Raw genomic sequence first — 17653 nt, forward strand, 5'->3', positions numbered from 1 at the left:
CATGCATTTGCAATACTTTTAAGTTCTGGCTTACCACTGTAGGTGGCTGATATCCTCCATGCTGTTGTGACTGCACTTGGCCAACTGAAGCCGCATACCCCTGGACTGCAGCAGTTGAGATTGGCTGGTCATGCTGGGAACCATACGACACAGTCTGCTGACTGCTCACACACGATTCAGTATAAACAGATGACCCTTGGCCACTATCAACTGCTCCATCAGCTACAGAAAATAAAGACAAAAAGAACTGCAAGACTGGATTCATAATTCAAGTATTACTATCAAATATTAGATTGCATTTGTGTCACATCACAATGACCTTATAAGCATTTTACCCCTTCTAATATTTACAATGGTGCAAAAACCATGAGTTTTCTTTTCTCCAATATACTAAGTAACTCCCTACCAGTAAGCCTTCCCCTAGCTTCTGAAAATCAGTCATTTCAGGAGTTCTTTGGAAATATACTTGCCAGTAAATTATGCTCCCTATTAAATGCTGAACTAGAAACAAAAACCTAAATTCTACTTTGTCATGAATGATGTTTCAGGCTCGCTTATTGTCTTGTTTTGTTTGCTTTTCACTTTTATTTTATTTTTCATAAAAGCATGAAACAGGTCAATTGTACAAGCTGGCAGATGCAACTAAAATAAGCATAACAAAGAACTTAAAATCTCTATTACCTTATAACAGATCATAATTTGCTTGCTAACTTCTGACATGGAGCTTCTCATTTAATATCATTATTCAGATACTGATTCTAACATTGGGATGGCAGGAGAGTTAGGCGTGTTAACTTATGTGCTCGTGTTTAGTATGTAGAACAGGCAGTGATTTTTTTTTCAGAAACAGAACCATGATCTGAAATACCTGCATCATTTTTGTCTTAAAAATATTAAGGCAATTCAGATTCCAGACTCCCTAAGGGCAGGTGAAATAGTGTAAGTGCAAGAGTTCCTAAAGAAATCAACTGACACACTTACAAAGAATAGATATACTGGGTTGCTGGAACTGCAGTTGTTGGTGTTGATCAGCTTCTGGTTCTTCAGGCTCCACTTGAGTAGAAACAGATGCTGAAGTAGTGGGGACAGGAGCAGTACCACTGACAGATACGGGATGCTTTGACCCTGCATGGGAAGCACTTGAGGGTTGCTGTTGCTCCAGCTGCTGCTTCTGACTACCTTCTTCCTGAAGCTTCTTCTCCTGTTCTTCTCGCACCAACTGACGCTGCTCTCGCTTTCGCTTAATCAAAGATACCCTGTCCTTGATAGCTTTCGCCATTGTCTTGTGATCCCCTTCACAGACATAGCCAGATTCCACCTGAAGGAGGATATATTCACAGAATTCAGACTGTCATAGACAGCCACTATTGTGCTACAATATAGGCTATCACTCTCTTGCACTAACTTCTCATTCACAGACTTCTGAAGCAGTTTTATTTCTAGACAGTAAGAGTAAATGCAAAGGCTGATAGGTGACATGTGACTGTCAAAGAATGCTATTACCTTCAATGTTTTGCCAGACTGCCACCACTTACCATTTCCTGTGCCACATCCTCTGGGACATCTCTCTCCAAGTCAAAGGAAAACTCTATTGCCTCATTATCTTTATATTTGCCCTTAAGTTTTTTGATGTCTTCAATTCGCAGCCAGAGTTTAATGGCAATTTTTTCTCCATCATCTTCTTCTGCTAGTTCTACCCGTACTCCAGTCTCTTCTTGGAAGAAAGCATGATTCAAAAGGTCCTTAATAGCATATCTAGCAGATTGGAAAACAATGTGGAGAGCACATACACCGTTAGGTTTTCATCAAATATTAAAGAATATCCTTGCCTGACAACCTCCCGAATTTATCATCTACATTTCATACCTCCTCTCATTAACCACTTGACAGCTCATCATGCAAATTTCTATCTAAAAGTATGATGAAGGAATAAAATGCAACAGCTCTACAGATTTAGGAAAAAAAAAAGTCACACATTGGTTAGCAGAAGTGCCCACTGCCTAAAATTACGAGCCTTGAAGGGACAGTTTGGTTTTACTGAAGATTAAGATCCAACACACAACTCTTAGTCCCCAGATCAGTTCAGCAGTCATAAAAGCTATTTCAGTCTATTTAAAGATATTGACAAAAGTCTAACCTAGTTAATTCAGCACTAGTGAAGCACCTTTCATATCTGTACTGTTTTCAACCATTTCAACTTGCACAGTTTTCCACAGTTACCTTTGTCCAGAAAGTACAAAAACATTAGCAATATATTCTTATATTCACAGAGTGTAGCAGTAGTCTGAAAGCTAACTGGTTAAGGTAAAAGGCAAGGAACAAGTGCCATGCATTCAGAATATTAGTTCAGAATTGGAAAAATACATAATTGCTTTAAACATTTAAATTTGAAGTCTAAAGTACACAGCAACAGCATTAGACGTAAAACTCCAAGAATTAATAGAAGACAACTCTACACTGACAGAACAGGCTCAGAACAGAATAGTGAAGAGCTAGAAAAAGACAGAAGATTGAAGCATTCTTAACTCCAACAATCTACATAAAAGCAACTACATAAAAGCAAAAACAAAAACAAAAAAAAAAACAACACCAAAATCCATTAATAAACCATTAGAACAGCTACAGATTTTCTGCAATGGTCTAAGCTAATCACTTCAAGCCAAAATAATATTGCAGAAAATTTGAACGTAAACAAACATCAATAACTTCAAAAATAAAGAGCTCTCAAGATAATTAGCTATAAATGCCAATGGAATCAAAGGGACAGAAAAAGAAAAAAGAAAAACAAAAAAACCAACAGAGCTACAGAATGAGGAATCCCATTAATCCCATTAAGTGGTAACTTGGAAAGATCCTTATATGCTATTTTACTGATTAGATCAAAATTTTAGTAAGAACAGTAGAACTTCTGAATAATATGGATGGTTACTACAGCATTTGCACTTTGCCTTGCACTAATGCAGTAAAACAAGTGTTAAATGAGAACCTGCCAGAGAAAGAACCTGCAGAAATAATATTCATTTTCTAACTTGCATCAGATCCCAGTAATTAACTATATCTAGTATTAACAAGTTACAGATTCAGACAAAAGTAATATCTCTATCAGTACGGGAAAGAAAGCTTACCTTTCGCCTTTGTTTTGCCGAATGCATCCCTCAATAATCTCCTTCACTTCAGGGATCGCTACTTTATCAAAGCTGGCGGGCTTGACACCCTGAAACATACAAATAAGAAGAAAAATCTGGAAGGCTCACTTGACTTAAGTGTTGTTTGTGCAAATATTCACTTACAAACCGACTGTTTTTATTCAACATGTACCTGGGCAGAATTCCCCACTAGTGGAGGTTGCAAGGAAATCTACCCCCAATATTATTGTTCATCTGTTTGCTAGTGACTTTTTCAAACGTGGATTTTTTCCAGCATTTCTTGATTAGACTTCCATAACAGAAGGTTTCAACAGTTAGGTGCCAGGCTATAAGCATAAGCTTATCGTGTCATTTTTTTCTACAGAAGGTATGATGATCAGAGGAAAAAATGTTTCCTATTGAACACTAACGCAAGAACCCATAAGATTGACTTCAACAGTCTTTAAAGGATTCTGCTGCTTCCCAGAATGTTCCTAACATGCCATTAGATGAAGTAATTTTGGCAGAATGATTTTATGGGAAAAACAATAGCTCAGAATGATCAGACTGGATCATTATATAATGTGAATAGTGTTTAAAAAAGAATGGGAAAGGAAAAAAAATATATCTTTACATCTTAGCTCTTCTCAAATCTAATAATTTCAAACCACGCTCTTGTACGATTGCTGTTTTGAGTCCAGGAAAGTGAGCTTCACAATACACACCTTTCCAAAAGCCCTTCAAGAATGTATGATGATTCTTTCTTCAGTACATGTTAAAGCCATTGGGGACAGATAGAAATAAAATCTAAGTGCAAGCAACTGCTCATTTCAGTCAAGTAACTAGACCATGAGGTTTGACCAGTTGGGAATTCTGCAGATCGCTGCAGACACAGAAAGCCAAACTCCATCACTAAATCATGGCCAAGAGCTCTTTTTCAGGGGGCAATTGTCCAAACCAGCAAGACTTGGCGCTCAGTTTTACTTGATTCAGCCTTTAGCTTCAAATTCTGTATTTTAAGATGGAAGAAAGCAAGGATGGAGCCACCTTGTTCAAATGCTGTTTATGTGATGTGCCCAAACTTTCAAGTCAAACAATCCTGAAATCAGTATAATTTGATGCACAGTAACATATAGTACTGAGATAGCAACATATAATATTAATTACCACATACACTGGACACATCTGAGCCTGTGTAACTGGTGAATCATAAGTAAAAAAAATGAAAGAAACAGACTCAAGCACAGATACAAATGAAGAAACAATACAGACAGCATGATCTGTGTCTTAATGAGGAAGTATTTCTCTCAGTGTATCATTAGATATCCCTTCTCACCCAAGTGGAATATGAAAATATAGCACTTCTTTACTGTCAGTGCAAAGGAAGCCTTGAAATGTAAAGAGTCAAGTCTCAACCAGAGCCTTTGCAGCTGCAGACTTTTATTTAACTGAACGTTGACTTAATACAATAGTAATTTTTAATCTACATTTAGATATTGTTTTTCTTGGCCAAACATGGCAGCATATTGATTTCACGTGTTCACAACCTAATACATTCCCTACCATGCTCTTCCACGAGGGGGCACAGTTTACTTCAAACATATGCAAAAACAAGTCTGGGAGAGCATAGCATCCAGTCTTTCAGTGAAGAACTGCACTATTCGTCATTGTGCAAAGGTGTTGTGAATGCATCTGAAATTTGGTGATCACATCCAACATTTGAAGAGAAAGGAGAAGAACCATAGAAAGACACAGATCTTTCCCTTAGTAAAAACCTCCTGTTACAACAACATTCTCAATTTTCTACTTAGAAGCTCTAAAATTTGTCCCTATGACATTTCAGCAATTGAGATTACAGAACTGAGGAGTGTACTGCGACAAGACTAAGATCTGAAACACAGCCTGTCAGCATACGTTAATTTAACACTAAAAAGCTTCAGTGAAAGTAAGACTTCTGGAGATAAATGCCTCAGCTGATAGCAGGTTTGCCTGAGTACACTACAATACTGTAGCCAGGTCATACCACAAATCTCCCGCTTTCCAGCAGGATGCCACAAAGCAATACACTCAGTGAATTTTATTAAACTGCTTTTAGCATTTACTGCTTGCATAGAATGCCTGTGTATTTGTCTCTGCTCACATGGCAGATACACCCATCTTTTAATATGTGGCTGAGCTTAAAATAGTCCCAGGAATTCAGGTTCATATATGCACAGAATGAAATGCTCACTTATATTCATATATACTCAGATAATCTGTGCAATAGTTATTTGTCTGGCTGTTGTATAGATTTGTATCTAAATTTGCCAGAGAAGTTGTCTAAAATTTAAACTTATCTAATACTCCTAAGCAGCCCAACTTCCAGCCATAGCATCTGCCCACCTGCACGCTCATTTACACTGCGGCAGCAGAAGGAAAGTGTCAGATCTGTGGCACTATCTTATTTTAGAAAACCTAAAAACTAAGATGAATATAAGACAAAAAAGCATTAACATAGGGAAACCAGAACATGAGCCTTGTTGGTGACTATTTGATCACATGCTCTCTTCTTGCACAATGCCTGAAGAGAAGTAGCTAAGAAAACGTTTTTAAATTGGGGACTCAGTCTGCTACTCTGTATTCCTCTATCCTGAAAGATGTTAAGTAAACGTCCAAAAACTTCAGGACCTTCCATGAGGGCCACCTTATAGTACTCCATTTCGTGAATTAAAAACAAAAACAAACAAACAAAAAAAAAAACAGTTAAGAAAAAAGCTCTCCCCAGCCAAGTCTTTCGCCACCATAGCTTCCATAATTCTGAAGTTTCCCTCAGAAAATCTCAGATACATTCACACTGGAACCTAAAACTAATATAGGATTGGGTGTTCAAGCAGCTGCCTTTCTCAGCTTCTTCCAAAGTCAGTTAGAACTGCCTAACTGGTCAAGAATCCCTTAAACCAAAGTTCAGACTATGCTCAGCTTTGAAAATCAGTTTTTCTTTTTGACTGCCAAAAGTGAAAGACCGCTTCACATAACAAGACAGAAGATAGTATTAATGGTAATCAATAAATCAATGATCCTTTTCTACACAGAGATGTCCTTCCCTTGTAATCATGCCATCACAGAGAAACCAGAGGGGGACCCTGTGATTCAAATAACCTTCACGTGTCCTTAAAAGCTCATGAGCTGCGCAGCCAGGCATACTTTCATTAGATTCTGAACCCAAAGGCACTGTAGTCCTCACTGTTTCCTGGTTTTAACACTGCACACTTATTGCAAAATGGCCTCATTCACACATTTTCTCCCCAGTCCCCAAATTGCTCAGAAAAATCATAGGACTTTTTTTTTTTTTTTAATCTATTTGTTCCACTGTCCACTGGAAATTCAATCAGAGTTAAATACCCAAATACTATTACAAATTGCAATTTACAAATTTGTTAAGGCAGTGAAAGGAAGAGCTCTTGCAGACTAAAATCTTGTATCTAGGTATAACAAGTACATTTTCTCAAGCTATTATCTACATCATCATAAACTGACATGGCTGCTGAAAGCAGCAGCGTCCTGTTTCTCCATCTCCCATTCCCACATGCCTGTCATTTCCTCCCTAAGGCTGGCAAAAGCATTTACACAGCTGCATAATGAACCAGATCATGGTGTTTAGCAGACTTGAAACAAACTCAGCCAAAAAAGCCTGCAGTGGTTTCCAGTGAGACCAAGATCCCCAGCCTGGTTTGCTGCATCGTTGCAGTAGCGCCCACACTTGCACATGGAGTACAAGTGTTGCAGCTGATGCGAGCACAACCGTGTCTCTTGAAAACAACGCTAAGAAAGTAGAACCCACCAAACACATTTTAGGAAGGCATCCAAACCTTTACAATGTTGGTGTATATACAGGCAGCGCAAAACACAACTTAGGCAAAGCTGAATGCTTTATTAGTACTTATCTTAGTCTTCATGTTAAGTACAGGAGATTATCACAAGGAAGACAAGTGAAATGTAAGAAGTTTGTGATTTTAACAGGTTTAAATCAGGTTTTAAAAAAAAAAAACACACACACACACAACTGAATTTGAAAATTGCAACACCCACATTTGTATGGTTATACGATCCGCTAAAAGCAAGCTCTGTACTCTTAGAAAATTACACATTTTCAAGCTTTTGAACATGAGAACTCCCCTTAACAACTTTTGCCTAGAAGTATGTAGTAGTATTTTACATGAGTTAGCACACCAAATAAATGGATAAGTAGATTATCATCTCACTCTAATTCAAAATATACTGAAAATATTGCAAGAGAAGGTACAATCAGTGCTTTTTACACCATGAAAATAGTGAATACAATGTCAACATGCCCTGAGAACTTTTTAAAAAAATTTTTAAACAGTTCAGTGGAGAGCAACACAAATAGGCAATAGCAGCAGCTAAGTGTTCTAGCTATTCTGAACAGGATTTGAATATTCATTAGGAAGTTGGAGGAAAAGTACAATCAAGTTCAAAAGCTAAGGGCATTCTAAGCAAATACAAAGCAGCTCACACTTGTTAGTAAATCTGATTCACTACCCCCAAATCCTTCACCGCTCCTATGCAATTTTTCTAGACTTGACATTCTCACCTACCTCTTTAGTGCAATCCTTGTGAGAGCAGCAACAACAGTGGGAATTAACAATTACAAATACGGGACCGACCTCCCTTTTTGTAAAATCCATCAGGAAAAGAGAGACTTGCACACCAGCGTTAGTTGGGTGCTAGTTTCCGATGGGAATCCCTCAAGCTGTGGGTTTAACGCACAGCAGAAGGAAAGCAGACATCGAAGTTAGAAGGGAGCATTGTTTTTTCTTTGACTCCTCTTGTACTCTTCCAAGTGCAGTTCATGAGGCTGCAGAGATTCAAGCTTAATATCGGCTTTTGTCACTCAAATTCTGAATAGAAATAATGACTATAAGAGGTGAGCTCGTCCTTTCCAGCCTGTCCAGTTGGTTGCAAGGAGGAGGAAGAGAAGGCAGCACAGAAAGCCTTTACTTTCTGCTTGTCTCCGCCTCCCCATTGAGCTGCTCTGCCTATTCTCCACCTGTTTTCTGCCATAGTTTAAGGCTGTATGCAGGAACATCACCCAATTGCCCCCCCCCCCAGCTGTGGAATGGGTCGATCAGTAGGTTGTTCTCACCTAACACTGCTTGCACTACTTTTGTACTGTGAAGAGAGCTGCTGTTTCTCCTCTTCTTTCCATGGAGCTAAACAAGTGTAATTACATCTATTAATTTTAATTTAATCCTACAAAAGCAAAACCTGCACAAGGCTAACAAAGAATAGCCCATTTCCTCAGTCAAATTCCATGACCATTGGTAGCATTATCAACTTTTTTTATTAGTGGGAATAGGTATTGAAGGTGATGTTCAATCTGCTGGACAAAGTTAGAAAGCTGCATCATTGCCTCTTTTGCATCACTTGCATGAATACAGTCTGCACTGGTATTTCCTACCAATTCTTGCTATACTCCAAACCTAACATGAAGTCTTTATTTTTTTTTTGCCACTGATATCTAGTTTTAAACAGCTACTGTGGAACTTGCTTACTAATAAAATGAGTTGTTCAGAGTTTTTTTGGAAGGACATATGGAGTAAAGGCGAGAAACCTCATACATAGCCTCCAAATGCAAAGTGAACAAACAAATCTTAATCAACTAATGAGGAAAATTTAAAATTGAATTTTATTACAGTTCATCAAGAACACTGTTCAGTCCCTCAAAATAGCAGACTTAGTTCCTCAAGTACACCAGAACTATACCAACGTTGTTACACCATGCACCATCAACACTTTCTGATCCTCCACGGGGCATTTTAGAAATCCCTTCCACAAGCTGTAGGGAAACCTGAGAGGTGTCAAGGGACAAGAGGTTCTTAGGGACACTGGTATGTTGAGAGGTCTTCCAACTGCTTAGCTAGAAATTTTATACCCCCGCATTAACAAACTGTTGTTGATTACCTCAGTTTTAACTGCTTATTGGCATTTTCAATAAAGCATGATGGAATTTCACTTGCCATGGCTTATAATTTTGTGTCACCATTACAGTTCCACTCAAACCCAATAGACACTGTGCAGCCAAAGCAAATGTCCTTTCCAAGAATATCATCTAACATTAAGCATATCTGATTAAGGCTGCACTGCACTCTTCTGGGGTGTACGGCATAAAATACAAAGAATATTTGAAGTGTTTCGACTTTTACTATGCACACAGTGTACATGTCTCAGTATAACCATGTTTGCTCGCCTCTTTGCAGTAGTGCTTTAACTGCAGACCTCGAGAGGAATTCTGCTGTAAATGATTAATCATCTCAAATAAAATGTTCAAACTTTGCAGTCCAGAGGCTAATACAATCAGTAGCAAAGTCAAATCTCACAAACAAAGTAATTATAGTCTCCACATTTTCCTTTTGCTAAGTTGTTACTATGCTAGTTTGAGCCGGACCCAAGCTGCCACAAACCATTAATTCTATGAAACTAGATGAAGCATATGATTCCAGTGGAAAACAATCCAGGAATCCTACCTCCTTCCATAGACCCTGAGAAGCCTCCAGGCAATAGCTTATACTGCATTTAAATTGGTTTACCCCACGATCTTCTAAAGGTCACCACTTGCTATTAGTTACTCACCCAGCCCTTAAAACCTACAAGTTTAACTATTTCACCCCCTTTTCCATGTCTTATCTTAATCCTGTTGTCTGGAAACACTCTTTCAGATTTAGTTCTTTTCTTATTTCACACAGAGTACATCCTAATTCTCATCCTAGCTCAAACGAATCTATTCAGAAAAGGAAAATCCCACTCTGCATTTACTCAGGTGAAAGAGATACGGGTTGCCTACAGAAGCTATATTTTACTGTTCTTGTTAAACAAGAAGTTATAAAACCTGAGACAGCAGAAAAAAAAATTAAAATGATACTGCACAGTTAACTGAAGTGAAAATTGAGCTTCTGATGACAGTATTTCCATAGCAATTAATTCTGGACAATTGATAATTCTGTCAAGAATGAAATCTGTAAATCCTGCAGAATAAGCTCTGCACAAGATCAATATCCTAGCAGAGTAAATAGCATTACTGCAATACAAGCAATAGGAGTAGACAATGGCTTTCAATGGGCTAGTTAGCTCACAAGGCACTATTTAGACCACTGTCTCAGGACAGTTGTGCTCTCTTATAAAGAAAAGCAACGACTGCACATTTTGAACCTGATACCTTTTGAACTTGACTAATCTACCACCACCCAGACCAAAATTCCGCTCTCAACTATTTAAGAAAGCTCTTCATCACTGAAATAGCTCAACCAGTCTGTCTGCAGTCACTAGAAGCTAGAGATACGACATCCATCTCCTATTATACTGGTGTGCAAGTAATTTAAGTCTCGTGATTCTTAAATTTCCTTGAATCAGCTGTCTTCAACATTTGCTACTGATAAATGTGCACCCAGATTTCACATTCAGTTATGAAGACAATGGAGGCAATGCAGTGTTTATACAGGCTCGGTGGCCGCAACCTGACTGGCCAGTTTGGGAATCATTTTCCTTTTCACTTCACCATGCACTCTCAAATAATGAAAATCCTTGAACTGAGGTTTCTTAAGAGAAACGTCTAGTTATTAGCATGAGAGAATCCTTAGTACAAAGAACAGAATGTATTCCTCATCTGACTGTTTATCACTTCTTGCTGTCATCTCCACATCTATCCACAATTAATCTCCAAAGCTGCCAGAGCCTCAACGTTGTGTTTTTACTTAAAGCCAAAGAATTTAGCATTAAAACTTTACAACACCATGCATGTGAAGTCTATCCCATTAACAAAGCTCATTTAAGAACTTGAACAAAGACCAGTCTTATCCTAAAGAAATCACTGCCTGCGTTCCTTTCCAAAACCATCCTATTTGTGATAATATTGAAGTGTATCTTATACTACCTTACAATTACCACCACGTTGACTAGTTTCCTGGCCTCGCACACAACGTACTTTATAGACTTTTTCCAGATGTGCCAATTCTCTGCTCATTAGCACCTCCAGGTAGGAAAAAACATCAACTTATTTCAAAAGTCAGAAGAATCTGGAGCTGAAGATGTTTTTAGTTTAAAAGTACATGAAGTAATCATAGCACCTCCTGTAACTACAGCATTCCTCTATAAGGAACAGTAGAAATTACACAGCCCCTAAAAGAGGTGATCAAAAGGCAGAATGCAATTCCTTAGTGCATCGCTGTCAAATGATATAGCTACATGGTAAAATAGGTCTTATTAAAAAATACACAGGATGATGATACAAGTGAAACAACAGTAAAGTCTGAGTAGACAAGAAGGCTAGGCACAGTTAGAATCATAGAATCATTAAGGTTGGAAAAGACCACTAAGATCATCTAGTCCAGCTGTCAACCCATCATTACCAGCCCACTAACCATGTCTTTCAGTGCCACATCTACCCTCTTCTTGAAAACCTTCAGAACAGTGACTCCATCACTTCCCTAACACTCTGAAGCAGGAGTGCTGCCTTTGTCAACTGAACAAGAACATGCAATGGTGAGCATTTCAAGCTAGCTGAATGGCCCGTCGTTTTGTTGGGATTTCAGCTCAGAAATGGCTTTCAAGAGAATGGCAACATGCCTAGACACACATCTCAGTGCTATAAATATAGAAATGCCACAGCGACGCAATATTAAAAACAAAAACGTCTCTTCTATTTTCAGTATGGAAAATGTATTTTTGAAAAAAAATCATGTCGTATTAGTCGCATTCTCTGCTTTAATTAGCTACCAATCTGACAGATAAACATCGTCTAACATTCATTCTAAAATCTGAGTACAGCAATAGTAATTCTCAATCCACAGATTAGGTCTAGTGAACTTAAAACTGAATTAAAAAGAACAATTCAACATAACACCTTTTTCATGGGTCATAAAACCACATTTGCTACCAATATGAACACTCAGAAAATACCGGTTAAACAAACATAAACCTGAGTTTCTGGCCAAGGACAGTGTGGCAAAAACTGCAAAAATAGTGCACAATGCAACAAAAGCCACCATCTCTTTTATTTTCTGACTTACCAGAATTGAAGTTAAAGACTTCTATTTGTGTACCAAAAGATTCAGTTTCAGATGAGGGTCCTAAAAATATTCCTGCTATGCACAGAAATCTGATAGTGGAAATAGGTATTATAGTAGAAACATCTCTGAAAGATATTTACCTCAATAAGTCAAAACCTCAGTACTAGAAAGCTCAAAATACCTTCACTGGACAAAGAAACAACAGTCTTTTTATCCTTTGGAATAAAAACATAATGCACAATAAACAACTGAGCTTCTCACACAAACTTTTAAGCTTGGAGTTTCTCTCATCAGAAACAAAGCATACTGGAGGACTAAAGAAGTGACTGTCCCATGTACTCAGCACAGAGGTGAGTCTGCACCTTCAATAGTGTGTTCAGTTTTGGGCCTGTCGCTACAAGCATATGGAGTGGCTTGAGTGTGTGCAGAGAACAACGAAGCTGGTGAAGGAGTTACAAGAAGTGACTGAGGGAATTGGGGTTGCTCAGTCTGGAGGTGGCTGAGGGGAGAACTCATTGCTCTCTACAATTTTCTGAAAGGAGGCTGTAAGCTAGGAGAGCACTGACTTATTTTCCTCAAGTGATAAGTGGATAAGACGCATGGAAATGGTCTCTAGTTGCACCAGAGAAGATTTAGGCTGGACATTAAGTACAATTTCTGCACAGAAACTGTGGTCAGGCACTGGAACAGGCTGTCCAGGAAATAGCGGAATCCCCATCCCTGGAAGCATTTAAGAATCACATGGACATATTAAGGGACATGGTTTTGTGATGGGATGGTAGATGAGGCTGATGATAGGACTAAATAATCTTGGAAGATCTTTTCCAACCTAGATGACTCAATGATTCTCTACTTTTGGGAATTAACTGCAAAATTTCATTCAGTTTCAGCAACTCTCATATGGGAACAAACAAAAACATTCAAGTAGACATACATGCTTGCATGTCATAGCCAGTTCTGGAAACAGCTTTCAGGAACTTGGAGATAACTATATACGGTTTCTGTAAAAATTTGGTGGAGTTCTAGCTTATGAATCACATAACATCTTTAAATAACTTCTTTTTTTCTTTTTTTTCTATTTGTTTTTGAACTCACTCCCCTTCCAAACGATGAAAACTTTCCTGAAGTCATCTTGTTTCCATGTCAGCGCAACCATAGGAATACAGTTGTTAGGACAAGAAATAGCAGCACACCCATTCTTAACATCAGTGCTTTTGACAAGTGGCACAGTGGTGATGAATAACATCAAGGTATCAGACTCTCCCTCTCTGTTCGTTAACAGAAGAGTCACCTTTCCACTGTTTGCTATGTTAAATTTATCTCAGTTAATGTCAGAGCTACATAGATGTCCACACAGGACAATGTTACATATTAGCAACACAATTTTACAAGAATTGATCATTTGGAGTTATTGAACTTTTTTTTTTTTAATTTACATTGTTTACTCAGCATATTGGCATTTTTAGAAAGCTGAATAAGCCTACATTTCCAAAGCCTGTAATACAACCAAATCTTAGATTTCCACATTGAAAAAATACATTTGATCTTCATTTTCTGCAGCTCAGCTCAGTTTCTCCCCCATTTTAATTTCTGACTGTTTTAAAATATCTAATTCAAAATTGAGAAACATTCCAAGCTCAGTAGTGAACAATACAGGAGAAACTTTTCACTTCAAACCACATTTTACAATACCAACACTGACATAGTCTGTTGCTTTAGCTGTGATCTAGAAAGTTTTGTTACTGAATAGTACAACTGCCTCTTAAGACCAACTTGTAAAAGCGATCTCCTTTTAGAAAGCAATTCAGTTGAATGAGCTTTTTTTCTCCCAACTTAAGATCTTCCCTAGCTTTATGTACTGCATAGCATGTTACAGCTCAGTATTTTAGTTTATCCCTGCTGTTTCTCACTTAGATCACTACTTCTTTAAAAAGATGACTATGAACTAACAGCTTCTTAAGATATTAATGTTTTGAGACCTCGTATTCTTGTTTCATCCCTCATCCATTTTTAAGCCAATGTATTTCTGAACTGATGAGTCAGTGACTGTACTGCTACCCAGAAAGATTCCTCACTCTTAAGAGTGCTGTTCAGAATGCTTGCAACTGAGATGAACAGCTATGGAAAACAAGTGGTAGAAGCTTACATGTTGCTTAATCCGTTTAGCGTGATACTGAGGAATAACATCTGTTAGAAAAATCATAGATTTTCCTGCTACTATTTTCCCCACTCAATACTTAGGTGCCTGAGTTTTCTTCTTTCAGTTAACACAGTTACAAGAATTTTCCCCTTGTTACTCTGTTTTAGTGTGCTTGATGGAAGGTTCATGGATTTTCAGCATAAGCCTTAACAAAAGGCTGCTTGCTTTATTTGTGGGCTCCTGCTCCCTACTTCCCCACCACCTTTCCCATTTAAAAACTTGGTAGAAAAGGTGTCTATCTGTATGAATGAAGCCAAGAAACCAAGTTATTTAAGACAAAGGAACAGAGCTTTATGTACATTAAACAATTTGCATATTGCTTCTAGAAAGTAAAATAGGATATTCATAAATATTCACTAGACAAGTAAAATTAATCACAAGACTAAAGGCTAAGCATTTATATTTGCTATCCCCTTTAGGGAAACAAAAGAGAAGACAGATGGGATGACTCGCCCATTTCATCTCCAGTGAAAATACAGACAATTCAGTTGATTGAGTTTGGCGATTATGGTGCCTAATTTTTAAGTCACTAAAGCCACTGATTTCACCTCAAGTGACCAAACTGCAGCACTTAGTGAGCGACTGGTTCCCAGCCAAGGGAATGACCTTCACTCTAACCAGTAAGCTTTAGTTCCCACAAGTTAGGGAAATTACAGATTTTTGAAGTGGTTAGACACTGCCTGGTCTGGTTACTCATTATGTGCCTTGTTCCCTCAGGTGCTTTTTTAAGCTCTGTACAACCGAGATGAGAAAAGTTGTGCACATTCTGTGGAACATTTCAGTACAGAACATTGTGTTTCATTTTTCAAGTCAAAATGCAAAATGCTGTTGTTTGTTTGTTTGTTTTTTTTTCTTCTCACGCTAAGGCTCAGATAGCAGACATTTGTTTAGAGAAGAGACTGGACTTCTGGTGAAGGAAAAGGTAAGTCCACAACTTCACTTTGTCCAAGTAAATGTGGAGAAAATTAATTATAGAGAACAAGACTCCATCAGGAAAACTTAAAATGTCAAAAAGACTTGTCTGTTCTTAATCTGGCATACACATGCCAGATTTTCAGTACATTTAAAACTGGGGATGGTCTTTATTTGTTTGGAATGAGAACATTGGTTGGTTTGTTCTTTTTTTTTTTTTTAATAGAGGTGTATGTGCGTGACTGAGATAAAGCTGCATAATAAAAATCATTAATTGTTATTCTACCTGTCGAGACTACTCAGTCACTTAGAAAATGTGTCTGAGACAGATAAGTATTAGAGATTGAGCAAATATGCATTTATGAAAATAATTCCTGTGTTGCAAAAAGCAAGCCTGAAGGAAATTCAGCGTTGAAGTACTCAACATCTTTCTGTGAGCTGAGAGCAAATGTAGAGAAAAAAAAAAAAAAAAAAAAAAAAAAAAAGCCAAGAAAGACCAGCCAGCTTTTCAAGCAATCACATGGATTCCATCAGTTGCACCAGAGGAGCTGAAGCTAGTGCAGTCATGTCTTCATTGCACTGCTTTCCCAAACAGTCTAAATTAAGAAATCATACTTAAGATGTTTATTCTACAAATACCTGTATTCATTTAAATACACAGATAGCTCATTTCAAATGTTTCTTGGTTGATGCATATTTCAATAACTTATCAGAAGTCAAGGAAAGAATACCAGCTGACAGGCAGGAAAAGTGTCAGACAGGAAAGTCTGAATTTTACTAAAATTCTATGCCACTTGTGCAAACAAGTAACAGAATTGAGTATCCTGATCACATTTTGTACTAACTACCCATACTGCTTTGTAGGGTTTGCACACTGAAATAATTAATAATAATAATTATCACCATCACCAGAGCAGGCAACATGATCTTAACAGTTCCATTTATCTTCAATTAAAGGCTTAGGTGTTTTTTTCTTAGGCCAAGTAAGTAGCAATGCATGCCCAGCTGAATCTCTTCAGCCTAAATCACAGGGGAGTTCTTGTTTGTTTTTCTTTTTAAGTAAGATAAAGACATTGCAATTCCTGTGATTTTTAAGTAGTGGCTAGTCATTTGTTTAGAGCCATTTCCAAAGAACGCTACAGAGCTTCAAAGAAGAAAACACGCTCTTTGTGGAGACCAAGTTGCCACATTATGTTTTGATAAGGAGGGCAGCTGGACTCCCTACACATAAGAGACACAACAGGCAGGTATTTTCTAAAGAAACTGCTAGTAAAAAGGTCTGGATGGAGTTTGCTGGAAAGTGTAAATACGAAAAAATAAATATGTTGTGTCAAACTTCTGCCAACTTCTTCACCAGAATGGTAAAGCAAAGTTAAGGCCTAAAAACTGTAGAGTTTTTAAACTGAGCTTTTACTCAGTTCTTTTACTGAAAGAATTCTTCTAATCAAAACGAGACAGAAAACCAGTTTAAAACCTTGCACTTATTTATTGTGCCAGGGAAAACTTGGGCACTTTATTTTTGTTCCTAATAAAAGAGCATTGAGATAGAAATTTCTCAGTGAGAATACAGACAGGATAGACAAACATCCTGGAAACACCAGACTCATCCAGCAGCACTGCTGTTCAAGATGTGAAACAATAACAAATAGCTGGTCAAATAACTTCTCATTGCAAGGGCAAATTTCAGATAGTTTTGCTATCTACATCTTTGCTTACCTAACTACATTATTTCATCAGAAAACTGCTTCCAGAAAAAAAACACTTAGGGAGGGAGAACACAAGCGAGTATTCTGAGCAATCCTGGCAAAGACTTCAAGCCAATGCTGCAGTGTCTGGGCATCAGGTAAAGCAATCCTAATCACAAAAGAGTAAGATCAGAAAGCAAGGTAGAGTCAAGGCCATGCTAGAAGCAAAAACAACATATAGACAAGACAGGAGAGAAAAATGCAAGCCAGTCCTGACAGGACACAGCACCTTGGACATTAAGACATCTTCAGGTTTCTGTCCTACGCCATAGCTAGGGTCCAAGCTAACAGACCAGCTGTGCTTTTTTACTAAGCACACCAGTAGCTAGGAAAGGGGTTGAGGGAAATCGATTCATTTAAATGCATTTCTCCTGCGCTGAGTGATTGCATGCTTTTATCTTGTTGCCTTTAGAAGTTTCAGTGATTTTTATGCTTTCACATCCATGATCTTTCAATAGCAGACTGCCACTACTGTCTTTACTTCTGGTCTTTGTGCATGCAGCTAGATAAAATCATCCTGTCGTTTAAGGCACAGCAAGACCACAGCTCCTACCTCAGAATGTTCCTTAATATTCCTAGGAAAGTAGCAAACTGGAGAGTTGAATTGGA

At 37.9% G+C, this 17653-nt stretch overlaps 2 protein-coding genes across 13 annotated transcripts in view; one reads left to right on the top strand and one right to left on the bottom strand.

Moving 5' to 3' along the window:
* The window catches only part of NINJ2 (ninjurin 2), a 508566-nt gene that overhangs the window by 379487 nt on the left and 111426 nt on the right, over window positions 1–17653 (top strand). The gene's annotated exons all lie outside the window — the stretch shown is intronic.
* Window positions 1–17653, bottom strand: part of WNK1 (WNK lysine deficient protein kinase 1) — a 97991-nt gene that overhangs the window by 40814 nt on the left and 39524 nt on the right. For 11 of the 12 annotated variants that reach the window (XR_008202630.1, XM_052667532.1, XM_052667537.1 and 8 more), the window contains exons 5-8: window positions 3126–3214; window positions 1536–1755; window positions 982–1318; window positions 35–222 (exon numbers count right to left, since the gene is read on the bottom strand). Coding sequence is in view for 11 of the 12 variants with exons in the window: in XM_052667532.1 (XP_052523492.1) it covers window positions 35–222; window positions 982–1318; window positions 1536–1755; window positions 3126–3214 (834 nt within the window). In the remaining variant the exon portion in view is untranslated. Of the gene's footprint in view, window positions 1–34; window positions 223–981; window positions 1319–1535; window positions 1756–3125; window positions 3215–7720; window positions 8108–17653 lie in introns of those variants that run through there. The other variant, XM_052667539.1, reaches the window with a different exon arrangement.

This window comes from Tympanuchus pallidicinctus, unplaced genomic scaffold, assembly GCF_026119805.1.
Source record: "Tympanuchus pallidicinctus isolate F22 unplaced genomic scaffold, pur_lepc_1.0 scaffold8, whole genome shotgun sequence".
NCBI lineage: Eukaryota > Metazoa > Chordata > Aves > Galliformes > Phasianidae > Tympanuchus > Tympanuchus pallidicinctus.